The 14,283-nt window shown below is 43.1% G+C and overlaps 2 protein-coding genes across 2 annotated transcripts; one reads left to right on the top strand and one right to left on the bottom strand.

Annotated features, from left to right (window-relative positions):
• The first annotated feature begins 4,259 nt into the window (after positions 1-4,259).
• LOC125719954 (zinc finger BED domain-containing protein 4-like) lies at positions 4,260-6,046 on the top strand. Its single transcript, XM_048994864.1, has 2 exons — positions 4,260-5,128; positions 5,300-6,046. Exons 1-2 carry the CDS (start codon positions 4,303-4,305, stop codon positions 5,695-5,697), a joined length of 1,224 nt encoding a protein of 407 aa, XP_048850821.1. The 5' UTR covers positions 4,260-4,302; the 3' UTR covers positions 5,698-6,046.
• A 3,947-nt stretch (positions 6,047-9,993) lies between these two features.
• Positions 9,994-13,770, bottom strand: LOC125719946 (kelch-like protein 10). The gene is made up of 4 exons (XM_048994857.1): positions 12,902-13,770; positions 11,924-12,538; positions 11,434-11,583; positions 9,994-11,265 (listed from the first exon to the last, which is right to left on the bottom strand). The coding sequence occupies exons 1-4, from the start codon at positions 13,505-13,507 to the stop codon at positions 10,978-10,980; spliced, it is 1,659 nt and encodes a 552-aa protein (XP_048850814.1). The 5' UTR covers positions 13,508-13,770; the 3' UTR covers positions 9,994-10,977.
• Between the last annotated feature and the right edge of the window lie 513 nt (positions 13,771-14,283).

Raw genomic sequence — 14,283 nt, 5'->3', positions numbered from 1 at the left:
ATACTCTGGATCTCCATTACTAATCCTATACAGCAGTGTTTCCCAACCCCATCCATAGAGACCTACAGACAGTCCATGTTTGGGCTCCCTATGAATCCTCTGGCATGGAGCTGTGAGGGAGCAAAAACATGGAGATTCTGCAGGTCCCAGAGGACCGGATCGGATAACACTGATATACAGCATAAGTGTCTTCATGTTTACAATGGTTTTCCTAGATATATATGTGTGGTGGCTACAATGGAGATACAACCGTCCCAACCGCTGAGTGCTACGACCCAGTCACTGAGCGATGGACCACTATAGCCCCAATAAGAACTCCCCGGCATGGTGTTGGAGTCATTTCCTACAAGGATAAAGTCTATGCAGTGAGTGACTCCTTTCATGTACCTTTTACATATATAGTCATATATAAGTCATATATAGCCAATGGGAGGTTCTAAGGTTCTTACCCAATGAGTTCATGACTTTGGGAATGCTGCTGTTTGTCTGTCCCTTTGGTGTCCAAGTGCTGACTTATATTTGGCGTCTCCCAGGTAGGGGGTACATTCCAGTTCAAGTATTTACGGAGCGTGGAGGCCTACGACCCTGTGAATGACCGCTGGCAAGCTGTGAAGCCCATGCACAAGACACGCAGCAACTTTGGACTCGAGGTGGTAGATGACCTGTTGTTCGTGTTGGGTCGATATAGATCACAATTAAAGTTTGAGTCTCTTCATTTGTCCAAGCATCCATTATTATTACTTATGTTTTACGTTGGTTGCTACTGTTAATAGAATGCCAGATGTATGTTGTATTTACAAGGCAGGTTATTTGCATAACCAGTCAGCAATAAATACATTTGCAAGTACCATCCCAAAGTACTGATGTACTCGAGGTATCTTGGTACTTTTGGTACTGGGTCTTGACCAGAAGTCAATGGAAAAGTAGTGAATACCTGCTAATTCCAGTGTTGAATCTCCAAACCGTTGCTGAGTGGAGGTATAACACCACACACCAAAGAACACACACTGCTGCAGAGCGTGCTTTGGGCATTTAAAAGATGTAATTCTGGTGCCCACACAAGTACTTGATGCCACATTCCAATAACGAAGGAGACAAGAGCAGGTATGAGGACAAACTAGTAAGGGGTTTATTAAAGGGAAACGGGAACAGGCAAAATAAAGCAAACTGCAAGGGGTCAAACAGAAAGTACGACTACAAACGGGAAACATCACTAGAGTGCTAACACACACTAGGGCGACATCAATGACCAGACTCAGGAGTACAGGGGTGGGAGGTGCTCTTATACACCACTGACGAGGAGCAAACGAGATGCATCTTGTGTGAATCACACGAGGGCTGCAACGAGAGGTAAGACATGATCAGGGAGAAAGTGAAGGGGCAGGAATGCAGGGCGTGACACTTTGGAGCTGTAAGGTTTTCCCCCTGAATGCTGCACAACATTGCGATAGTTATTTTATTGAAACATATTTCTGACCGCCTCCTCCATAAGTTCTTTTAGGGCTTCTTTTCAGAAGCGTTACTTCCCTTTCCTATTGCTGCTCGCCATTGTGTCTTGTTTACAAGGAAGCAACATCACATTCTGAGCCCATTTTTATATTTTCAAGAAACAGGTTAATTTATTTTGGTTGTTTTAGTATGTTCTTTTCCTAATTAGTTTTTATATATACAGTCAGGTCTATAAATATTGTGACATCGACACAATTCTAATCTTTTTGGCTCTATACACCACCACAATGGATTTGAAATGAAACGAATAAGATGTGCTTTAACTGCAGACTTTCAGCTTTAATTTGAGGGTACTTACATACAAATCAGGTGAACGGTGTAGGAATTACAGCAGTTTGTATATCTGCCACCCACTTTTTAAGTGACCAAAAGTAATGGGACAATTGGCTGCTCAGCTGTTCCATGGCCAAGTGTGTGTCATTCCCTCATCTAATTTACAAGGAGCAGATAAAAGGTCTAGAGTTCATTTCAAGTGTGCTATTTGCATTTGGAATCCGTTGCTGTCAACTCTCAATATGAGATGCAAAGAGCTGTCACTATCAGTGAAGCAAGCCGTCATTAGGCTGAAAAATAAAAACAAACCCATCAGAGAGATAGCAAATACATTAGGTGTGGCCAAATCAACTGTTTGGAACATTCTTAAAAAGAAAGATCGCACCGGTGAGCTCAGCAACACCAAAAGAGTTGCAAGACCACGGAAAACAACTGTGGTGGATGACCGAAGAAATCTTTCCCTGGTGAAGAAAAACCCCTTCAGTACAGTTGGCCAGATCAAGAACACTCTCCAGGACGTAGGTGTATGTGTGTCAAGGTCAACAATCAAGAGAAGACTTCACCAGAGTGAATACAGAGGGTTCAACTAAAGATGTAAACCATTGGTGAGCCTCAAAAACAGGAAGGCCAGATTAGAGTTTGCCAAACAACATCTAAAAAAGCCTTTACAGTTCTGGAACAACATCCTATGGACAGATGAGACAAAGACAAACTTGTACCAGAGTGATGGGAAGAGAAGAGTATGGAGAAGGAAAGGAACTGCTCATGATCCATAACATACCACATCATCAGTGAAGTATGGTGGTGGTAGTGTCATGGCGTGGGCATGTATGGCTGCCACTGGAACTGGTTCCCTTGTATTTATTGATGATGTGCCTGCTGACAAAAGCAGCAGGATGAATTCTGAAGTGTTTCGGGCAATATTATCTGCTCATATTCAGCCAAATGCTTCAGAACTCATTGGACGGTGCTTCATAGTGCAGATGGACAATGACCTGAAGCATACTGCGAAAGCAACCAAAGAGTTTTTTAAGGCAAAGAAGTAGAATGTTATGCAATGGCCAAGTCAATCACCTGACCTGAATCCGATTGAGCGTGCATTTCGCTTGCTAAAGACAAAACTGAAGGGGAAAAGCCCCAAGAAGAAGCAGGAACTGAGGACAGTTGCAGTAGAGGCCTGGCAGAGCATCACTAGGGATGTAACCCAGCGTTTGATGATGCCTGTGCATTCCGGACTTCAGGCTGTAATTGACTGCAAAGGATTTGCAACCAAGTATTAAAAAGTGAAAGTTTGATTTATGATTGTTAATTTGTCCCATTACTTTTGGTCCCTTAAAAAGTGGGTGGCAGATATACAAACTGCTGTAATTCCTACACCGTTCACCTGATTTGTATGTAAATACCCTCAAATTAAAGCTGAAAGTCTGCAGTTAAAGCACATCTTGTTCATTCCATTTCAAATCCATTGAGGTGGTGTATAGAGCCAAAAAGATTAGAATTGGGTCGATGTCCCAATATTTATGGACCTGACTGTATATACACATTTGCATATGCCTGATGTGACAATCATAAAACATATTTCACCATTGAAATATGTGGGATCGATTTTACTGTTACACTGTACTTTTCTCACGTGGAGGCTGGGGAGGAGCCAAGGGAGTACTACTTAAGGTTAATTGGTTAATTGTTGAATAATGAAAGGTTTGGGTGAACGCATGTAGACCTCACTCAATGGGTGCGTTCGATTTGCATTAGGTCTGTCTGCAGCTGACGTGACGTGGAGCGCCATCTGCCGGCCGCTGCAGGGGTGCAGTATAAACTGACTGCAGCCAAGTCGGACAGCCTCTGTTGATATTATACAGATTACAGATTGATATTAGTAATATTAGTAATAAAGAGTAGTTTTAATACAATTCATTTGTGGCTATAAGGGATTTTCTGACATCTGTTTAATATGCTTACCTCTTACAGATTTGAAGAATACCGGTTGAACAAAAGCATCACAAATGAACCACAATCTCGCAATTCCTGGACAATAGTGTCGGGCATTACAGCATGAGTCATCCACAGCAGAAAGCTATCACCAATGCAATACTCTCCGATATGATTATTGATTGCAACTTGCCCCTGTCTATTGTGGAAAACAAGAGTTTTAAGCACTTTCTGACAGTACTTGACAGCAAGTACACCCCAATGTGTCGCAGAACACTGACATCAAAAAGAGAGAACCTCGCTGAAGAGAGACGTTCAAAATTAAAAACTCAATTGAGCAACACTGACCATGTTTCAGTCACTGTGGACATTTGGTCTGACCGAAAGATGAGGGGATTCCTGGGTGTCACTGTGCACTGGATAGAGAAAGAGGCAGATAGGATACAGCTAAAGTCCAACCTTTTGGCCTGTGAGCGCTTCAAAGGCTCACACACAGCTGAAAGAATCTGTGACCAATTTGAGTCAATATGTGATGAATGCAACATTAAAGATAAACTGGACTACATTATTAGTGATAGTGCTGCTAACATGCGGAAAGCATTCACTGTGTGCTTCCCCAGTGAACAAGATGATGACGATGATGGAGATCATCTTGATGACCCTGAGCTCTGGTGTGACTTAACCCTGGAAGATCAGCAAACAGTAGACGTTGCCATGGCAAAGAAACAGCGCTTGCAGTGTTTTGCGCACACTCTTCAGCTGGTGGTGGGAGACGGTTTGAAAGAAACAAAAGTGGTATCTCCTCCTCTTTCAAAGTTATCAAAACTCAGCTCACTGCTGCACACAAGCACAACATTCAAAGATGTGTTTAATGCTGAATTTGGGGAACAGAAAGGCATCCTTGCTGCAGTCACCACAAGATGCAACTCAACACCGAGGCAAGTGAAGGCAGTTCTCCAGTGCAATCATGTAAAGCTCTGTGCTATTCTAGAAAAGGCTGGGCACAGGGAGTTGTCATTCACAGCACGGGAGTGGAATCTGTTGAAGGAGTTGGTGGACATCTTGAAGCCATTTGGAGAAGCAACTGATTTGACACAGGGGGAGAAGGTCATCACAATCAGTGCTGTTGTTCCATCCGTCTTGTCCATCAACCACCACCTTGAGAAGCTGAAGCCCCAAGTCTGTTTCCTGAGCAGCCTGGTCAGAAGTCTCCAGGCATCCTTGAACAGAAGATTTCTTGGAATCTTCATCAACGTGAAAATGGCCGGGACACAAGATGGGGTCACTGCTCCCTTTTCAGATCCAGTCTACCTCAAAGCAGCTGCCTTGGATCCAGCCTTTTCTCTGTTGTGGGTGGAGCCCCATGTCCTGGTCAATCGTGACGTCAAGGCAGAGGTGGCACAACGAGTTAAAGGTAAATGTTACAGAGTCTAATGTAACTTTTTCCCTTATAATCTGATCTAATTGACTGCAACAATAATTAAGTGTTCTGTAGTATTTCAGTCTAACACACCAACTGCATCACCAACACAAATGGTAATAAGGACTCTATTGTTTCTGCTATTGTTTTTACATGTTTTGCCAGAATTGATCCTGCAAGATGCTGCAGAGACTGAGCAACCTGTGCCTTTTGTTGATGAGGAAGAGCAAGAGGACCTCAGAGAAGAAGGGCTGTTTGCTGCATACCATAAGAGGCAGAAGAAGGATGTTGGCACTACTCCATCACTACAGCTAAGTCACTACCTTGATATAGCCGAAGGACAGAACGCCCTTTTGTTCTGGGCATTGAACATGAAGACTCTTCCTTCACTGTTCCGAGTGGCCATCAGAGTCTTGGCAGTGCCTGCCTCCAGTGCTCCAGTGGAGCGAGTTTTCAGCCATGGTGGCATTATACTACGTCCGCATCGTGCACAAATGACTGACAGACTTTTGGCCAATTTGGTCTTTTGCAAATGCAATGCAGCAAAGGGCTCTGACATATAAAGAGCACAGCCCTGTTCATTGTTATGTTCATGTATTTATGTTTCTCACATGTAAACACACACACACACACACACCCATAAACACACAGACAATATGAGATGAGATAAACGAGATGAGAAGTAAAGGACAGGACAAACTGCTGTGGAACTACTTGAAATGCAATATGGCATGGAAATACAATGTTAGCACTTTTTGTTCAAATAATTACAGTTGCACTTGTTTTTTCAAATGTGTTTATTTTGTAAAGGAGTGGTTTAAAATGAAGAATATTCTTACAAAATATGAGTTAAATGTTAAAAATGACTGGTTAATAGTGCAATGTCAGCACTATTTTTTTCTGCAATTTCAATTGCACTTGTTTTAATAAATTCAGATTTTAAAAGCATACATGATCGGTGTAAATATATTATTACTCTGTAGTTGAAAGGACTCGAAACTCAAACTGCAGGACTTAGGACTTGACTCGGGACTTGAGGGCAAAGACTTGAGACTTACTTGTGACTTGCAAAGCAATGACTTGGTCCCACCTCTGGTACTGTGTATAGCAGCCCAGTATCAAAAGATAGCTGCCAAGAAAAATGATCAAATACATGTATTTCAAGGATTCAAAGTTTTTATTGTCGTGTTCATGTCAAGTTCTTACTTGAGCAGAGTTCCACCGGAAATACGTCTCTCCATAGGTTAACACGTGATCTCAACTCTGGGATACAGCGAATACCACTGATGGCACTTGACTTGAAAATTCTCATAAATCACTGCTGGCACTGTCCTATTCAGTCTCATTCTCTATTGTCAAATTCTTTAGCGTTTTGACGTTTTGAAATGAATGTCGAGGAGATGAGATTGTGAAATTCAAAAGGTAGCATACCTCTCTACAAAGTGACACATCGGGACTGATTATGCCTTTTCACTCGCTCTCAAGTCCTCCTGATGTTTTATTTTAAACATTTATCAATTTAATTGGCCGCAAATTTCATGATTAAAATCTTCTACGGTAACATTTCTTATTAATCAGTGCTGACATTTTTATATTATGGGGGATGGAGCATGGCGATTAACAAACTGCACTTTGTCTCCGAGCACTTTGTGGAGATTCGCTGTTCAAATCGAGTCACTAGCCCCCTCTACTGGCGGTTTAGCGTTGCTTCAGAATGATTTATGGTAGACCGGCGAATACAGTCAGCTTCAGCCTAGTGGTCGATATAGACCTCAAACTGATTTCTATGCAGCCACGAATATTAACACATTAATACGCAGATACAACCCCGTGACTTTGTCGTTATATTTAGAGATTTCTTAGACGACGAGAGTACGTCTCCGGTCAAATGGTAGTTTACTTTAGTACCTGAGATTGGATGTACGCTTCAACATTTATTGGCATTCCTAATTCTTTCATATACTTTTTGTAGTGAATCGTCACCCAGGTCCCAGGTCTTCGCAAAAATTATTATATTTTCTGCTGTTTACATATTATAGCCAGTTGTGACTACATATGCACTGCTCGTCAGCACAGCAGTAGCGTAGAGGAGAGTGAAGGGCAGACGACTGCAGAGCCACATGACAACCCAAAAACATACTCAAAGGGCAAAGCCTTATAACAGTTACAGCCAAACCACACTGCCATTAAATGTTAAAATTATTCATTCTGCAAAAACAGCATAGGTCACCATGGCATTAGCTATTGCTGAACACTGTTCTATGCTGGCATGTGATGGCATTGGAGAAGCATGTAGAGCTGCTTTCTCAGACTCCACTGCTGTTACCCACTTCAGAATGCACAGGACAAAGTGTACAGAAATGATTAATGGTGATCTAGCACCGTACTTTATAAAAAGGTTGGTCTCAGATGTGGGTGAGCATCGTTTCAGCCTCCTCCTCGATCAGTCCACTGATGTTTCTAAGTGTTTCTAAGTACCTGGGGATTGTGATGAGGTACTTTAGTGACACCAAGCAGACAATTGTGTCAGCATTTCTGGGACTTGTCGAGTTGGAGGGAGGAGATGCTGGATCTATAGCCAGTGCAGTTGTGTACAACTTTTTGCCACATCAGCTGCTTACTCATTCAAGTCAGCTCCCTCAGTTGCAGAATCTTACATAGAGAACCTTGACCAAAATGATGATGATCCACTCGTTCTGTGAGCCAGCACAGCCTGTGTATATGTACTCTGCCAGAGTGTCTCTCTGGGGTCACCTTTTCCAGTCCCAAGCCCAGACAAAGGAGGAGGCTTGGAATTGTGATATATAAAAAAACAAGAATCGACAGAAGACAGTTCATCTGTTGTTCTACACGTATTTAGGGTGTGTTTAACCACTTTTCCTCTCTCCCACGACATTATTCCTCTCCTACAGCGTCCATTACAATTACGTGCATATTGCACATTATACAAATGAGGTGATGCCATCATTTACAGACTTCTAGCGACTTTTGGGGCAGCCAATGGCTGCTTTCCTTGCTGAGGGGATGGCAACAGTGCCAGGAAGTTCCGATGCGTTATCTGCTATTTCTGCCGAATATCACATAAAGCAGTGAGAACTGGTTTTCAGTTAATGTACCTGGTAAAATAAAGTTTAAATAAATGCTCTAATGGTACAAGTAAATTAGTGCTGTATTTATCGTTAGTTACTGTAATGTTCCGTTGCTTTATTTGTTTAATTGTTCAGTCTGTGAAGAAGACATTCAAGTAAGAACTGCATTGTACTCTGTACATGACAATAAAAACTCTGAATCCTTGAAATACATGTATTTGATCATTGATCTTTTTATACTGGGCCACTATACACAATAGTTTATTTTTCCACTACTAACAGTTTGGATCAGGAGTTGGTTATTTTAAAAGAAGTATTGTGCATGCAGGTGATTTTTGTATAGATTTATCTGCACCCTTCTGGCAGTGCTGCCATCGCAGTGAAGTCTACCAGGAATAGAGGCTGTCCGACTTGGCTGTAGTCAGTTTATACTGCACCCCTGCAGCGGCCGGCAGATGGCGCTCCACGTCACGTCAGCTGCAGCCAGACCTGCCCTAAGTCGAACGCACCCATTGAGTGAGGTCTACATGCGTTCCCCCAAACCTTTCGTTATTCAACAATTAACCAAAATTAACTTTAAGTAGTACTCCCTTGGCTCCTCCCCAGCCTCCGCGTGAGAAAAGTACAGACTAACAGTAAAATCGATCTCAGATATTTCAATGGTGAAATATGTTTTATGACTGTCACACCAGGCATATGCAAATGTGTATACTGTATATAAAAACTAATTAGGAAAAGAACATACCAAAACAACCAAAAGTAAAACCAAAATAAATTAACCTGTTTCTTTAAAATGTAAAAATGGGCTCAGAATGTGATGTTGCTTCCTTGTAAACAAGACACAATGGCGAGCAGCAATAAGAAAGGGAAGTAACACTTCTGGAAAGAGGTGGTCAGAAATATGTTTCAATAAAATAACTATCGCAATGTTGTGCAGCATTCAGGGGGAAACCTTACAGCTCCAAAGTGTCACGCCCTGCATTCCTGCCCCTTCACTTTCTCCCTGATCATGTCTTACCTCTCGTTGCAGCCCTCGTGTGATTCACACAAGATGCATCTCGTTTGCTCCTCGTCAGTGGTGTATAAGAGCACCTCCCACCCCTGTACTCCTGAGTCTGGTCATTGATGTCGCCCTAGTGTGTGTTAGCACTCTAGTGATGTTTCCCGTTTGTAGTCGTACTTTCTGTTTGACCCCTTGCGGTTTGCTTTATTTTGCCTGTTCCCGTTTCCCTTTAATAAACCCCTTATTAGTTTGTCCTCATACCTGCTCTTGTCTCCTTCGTTGTTGGAATGTGGCATCAAGTACTTGTGTGGGCACCAGAATTACATCTTTTAAATGCCCAAAGCACGCTCTGCAGCAGTGTGTGTTCTTTGGTGTGTGGTGTTATACCTCCACTCAGCAACGGTTTGGAGATTCAACACTGGAATTAGCAGATATTCACTACTTTTCCATTGACTTCTGGTCAGGACCCAGGACCAAAAGTACCAAGCTACCTCGGGTACGTCAGTACTTTGGGATGGTGTGTTTATTGTTGACTGGTTATGCAAATAACCTGCCTTGTAAACACAACATACATCTGACATTCTAATAACAGTAGCAAACAACGTAAAACATAAGTAATAATAATAGGTGCTTGGACAAATGAAAAGACTCAAACTTTAATTGTGATCTGGTTAGAATAACAGATTCAACAAGATGTGGATAGCATGGAAAGAAATAAAAGACATATAAAGTATTATCCATAATATATTATAATATATTAGGGCTACATGATATGGGAAAAATTTCAAATATCACAATATGATTTTGTAATAAACATTGCAAAATTTCTACAGCAAAAATGGAGTTTACATATCTCATAAAATCATTTGGGAATGATTTTAACAGCAAGGATAAAATATGAGTGGTTCAGAAAGCATACGTTGAGCTCATGCAAAGTTTGACATTTACTTGAGGTTACTAGGGTTGGGTACCATTCACATTTGAACCGGTGCCAGTATCCAATGGTATTGGGGTGCGTTTCCCAAAACCATAGTTGCTAACTATGTTAGCAACTTGCGTGGTTCAAACTATGGAAGTACGACTCAGGTGTTTCCCGAAACCATAGCTCGAACTACGCAGGTAACGACACTGCGGACTTATGTAGTACGATGCATCGTTAAATTATGCAGGTGTTTCCCGAAACCATAGTTCAAACGAACGTTCGCAAACACTGTCGTTAAGTTGCGTAGTTCCGGGTAAATACGTCAGCCATGGTGGAAAATGCAGTCTAATAAGGGTATAGTCACCGTGTAAGCCAGAAATGTAAAAATTTTTAACATCTAATAAGGAATAATTTAGCTCTACAATCACATATAATGTGAAGTTGTCTGAAAATGTAGTTTGAAACATATTTGTTGTGTTGGTTTCTGGTCATACGTACGGTACCTGTCTGTAGTGAGCAATATGGAGAATTCTCAGGAAGTTAGACCATTGATACTATAAAGTTTGTTAGTTTTTGCTGACCAATCAGCGCTGGAATCACTGTAGTTCGGACAAGGGTAGTCCCAACTAACTAACATGGTTCAAACTTTGGATGTTGGATAGTTTGAACTACCATAGTACGATGCATCGTGAATGTTAACTTCCGTCGTTGTTTGCGAAACGCACCCCAGATTTTTACTGAGTTTGGTACCCAACCCTTGAGGTTACACGTTCCTGGAGGTGGATGGCTTCATCTCCTGCGTGGAAATCAGAGGCTTGGGAGGGGCAGCTTACTCCACCATACTGGGGAGTGCAGGCACTACACAGCAGCTTAGACTGCTTCGGGAGCAGCACATGTCCTGGGCGGCGTACCAGGTCCCTGTCTCAGCATCAAAACATTCCACTTTCGTGGTTCTGGACCCAGTGTAGCCGCCCACGACAAACAGCAGGTCATCGATCACTTCAATACCAAAATTACTCCTCGTGTTATGCATGGGCTTCACAGCTTGCCAGCGGTTAGTGACCGGGTCGTAGGCCTCCACGCTCCTTAAATGCCGGTACTGGAATGTACCCCCTACCTGGGAGACGCCAAATATAAGTCAGCACTTGGACACCAAAGGGACAGACAAACAGCAACATTCCCAAAGTCATGAACTCATTGGGTAGGAACCTTAGAACCTCCCATTGGCTATATATGACTTATATATAACTATATCTGTATAAGGTACATGAAAGGAGTCACTCACTGCATAGACTTTATCCTTGAAGGAAATTACTCCAACACCATGCCGGGGAGTTCTCATTGGGGCTATTGTGGTCCATTGCTCAGTGACCGGGTCGTAGCACTCGGCGGTTTGAACGGTCGTATTACCGTTGTAGCCACCACAGACGTATATCTAGGAAAACCATTGTAAACATGAAGACACTTATGCTGTATATCAGTGTTATCCGATCCGGTCCTCTGGGACCTGCAGAATCTCCACGTTTTTGCTCCCTCACAGCTCCATGCCAGAGGATTCATAGGGAGCCCAAACATGGAATGTCTGTAGGTCTCTATGGATGGGGTTAGGAAACACTGCTGTATAGGATTAGTAATGGAGATCCAGAGTATATGGACATTTGGTTAATGCATGTTGAATCCATCCACCTTCCATAAACATTTATCCAGTACACGGCTGTAGTGAACCTGGAGCTCACCCCAGATTAAATGCAGCCAGATTCCCCCCATTGACCCACCTTGCCGTGCAGTGTGGTGGCACTGGCGTCGCTCCTCCGCTCCTGCATGGGCTGGATGAAGGTCCAGCTATTTGATGCCGGGTCGTACCTCTCTGCTGTGTTGAGGCGCGTGAGGCCATCAAAGCCGCCAAAGGCGTAAATATAGCCATCGGCCACAGCCACGCTCACATAACAGCGGCGTGTCTGCATTGGGGCCACCTGGTCCCATGTCCGCGTAAAGGGGTTGAACCTCCGCACGCTGTTGGAGCAGACTAATCCGTCAGTCCCCCCAATGCAATAAACAAATCCATCTAAATAAACAGACCCATGGTAGGAGAGGGGGCTCTCGTGCTCCAGTGCCACATCTGCCCAGCGATCGGCTCGGGTGTCATAAGCTGTGACTTGACTGGCTGGGCTTTCAGTCCAGCCACCAATGGCCAACAAAATTTCCGATGGCAGGCGTGGCCGGGTCAGCGGGTTCTCAAAGTCAGACCCTGGTGGACCGGTGATGTCCAAGTCATACACGGCCTTCAAGGCGTCGCTAACAATGCGCCTGCACTCCTTACTGGCCTTTACAAGATCATTTTTAATCACAGTCTTCATTAAGTACTCTTCATTCAATCGAGCCAGCCGGACCTACACAGGAAACCAGACGGAGAGAATTCCCATGAGTTCCTTGGTGCTATTTTAACAAAGGATACAACATCAAGTCCAAATTTCTCATTTTCATAATGCTTTAGCTGAAGCCATTTACTTTGAAAGTCTCAGATATGTCTTAACACTTGTTTGATTTAAGACATTTCAGTACTTCATGTTTTCAGTTTGCTTGTTAGACTGTACTGCCACTTGTAATACTTGGAAGCCTAAGTTGTAGACTTATGGAACATGGAAATGGATGTTAAGTCTCTACATACAGTATTAAGGACTAGGGAGTTCGCTGAGTTAGCGTTCTATTCTTATGTCCACATGTCAGTGAGAACAGTGTATCATTATACTCACCTTGGGCAACAGCACAGCAATGTGGCAGTTGCGGCTGGAAGGCTCATGCGCAATCCATCGGAGAATGGCGTCAAACACCACCTCCTCCTGGCTAACGTTCAGCTCATCCTTTTCAATAAGACTACTAAGGTGCTCTACAGTGAGCTGTAGGAACTCCTCTGAGGAGCTGGCCACTTGTTTGAAATTCTTCACCATGAAGAAGAATGCAGACTCCCGCAGCTCGCTGAGGTGGTAGACGTCGGCGATTATAAAAATTCCAACACAGTTGTCACGGCAGAGCTGGTCCTGCAGGAAGTTGTTGCAGTGCTCCATGATGCTTGGGATATTCAACTGATCAGCAGCCGCCAGGAGGCTCTCCACGTTGTCGGCCGTGACAAGCACGGAGTGCGTGTAGGCGTAGTCAATGACCAGCTTCATGGCTTCTGGGGAAATGCCTGGGATGATGTACTCATCTTTCCCCTTCACGTTCCAGCCACTGGCGAACAGAGCTCTGAAAAACAATCCACATATGACTTGTTTAAGAAATATGGGTGTTTCAGAGAGCATGAAATAAGGTGATTTCTGACTCTTTTGAACCAGGAACTCCGAAATAAAATTCGACCACATCTAGGGACCTCCCACCCCATACTATCACATAGGTGCCTCAGAACTAGGGACCAGGAGCCACATGTATAAACGGTGCGTACGCACAAAAACGTTGCGTATATCTGTTTCCACACTCATGTCGAAATGTATAAAAATTAAACTTTCCGTAATACTACGTACATTGACACAGCAGCTCCAGACATGGCGTACGCACGTTTCTGCTCGGTGTTGTAAACGGACGGCACCCAGTGAAAAATCATTGCTACTGTGGTTCTTACAGTCATGACGCTGACTTTATCCAATACACAAACATTAATTCTATGTTGTTAACAAATGTACGGCACTTGATCTTAATCAATTTGTAACAATAAAACGGCGCAAAATATTACCAAACTATTACAACTACCATAGCAGCTCTTGTGTTATTGGAAGAGATAGTTTATGAAAGAATGAGTAGAGAGCGCGTATTCAGGGATCATAGTGATTTCTTGGCCCATGATGATGACTGACTTGTAAGTCAATTCAGATTTCCAAGAGCAATCATTTTGGAGCTGTGTGCTGAACTGGGGCCAGCATTACAAAGGCAGACGATGAGGAATTGCACTATACCTATTCCTTTACAAGTTCTGTCCACTCTCGGGTTCTTAGCTACAGGTGCTTTTCAGTGAGAACTTGCGGACCGATCGTGCATAAAATTTTACGCTAATTGGTATTTATGAAGGGAATGTGCGGCGTTCTGTGCTTATGCACAGTTTTGTGCATCTGGATTTTTAATTTTTTTTGCGTACGCACATTCC

The sequence above is a fragment of the Brienomyrus brachyistius genome, chromosome 24 (genome assembly GCF_023856365.1).
Source record: "Brienomyrus brachyistius isolate T26 chromosome 24, BBRACH_0.4, whole genome shotgun sequence".
Lineage (NCBI taxonomy): Eukaryota > Metazoa > Chordata > Actinopteri > Osteoglossiformes > Mormyridae > Brienomyrus > Brienomyrus brachyistius.
Note: the sequence above shows the minus strand (reverse complement) of the source record. Positions and strands in the feature narration are given on the sequence as shown.

Bases quoted from the DNA above. Each gene is read 5' to 3' on its own strand.
- LOC125719954 (XM_048994864.1), top strand. From the start codon at position 4,303: ATGCGGAAAGCATTCACTGTGTGCTTCCCCAGTGAACAAGATGATGAC. The intron at 5,129-5,299 runs GTAAATGTTACA...ATGTTTTGCCAG, and splicing joins GGTGGCACAACGAGTTAAAG to AATTGATCCTGCAAGATGCT.
- LOC125719946 (XM_048994857.1), bottom strand. From the start codon at position 13,507: ATGTGGTCGAATTTTATTTCGGAGTTCCTGGTTCAAAAGAGTCAGAAA. The intron at 12,539-12,901 runs GTGAGTATAATG...TTTCCTGTGTAG, and splicing joins TTGCTGTGCTGTTGCCCAAG to GTCCGGCTGGCTCGATTGAA. The intron at 11,584-11,923 runs GTGGGTCAATGG...TGGTTTTCCTAG, and splicing joins CCACCACACTGCACGGCAAG to ATATACGTCTGTGGTGGCTA.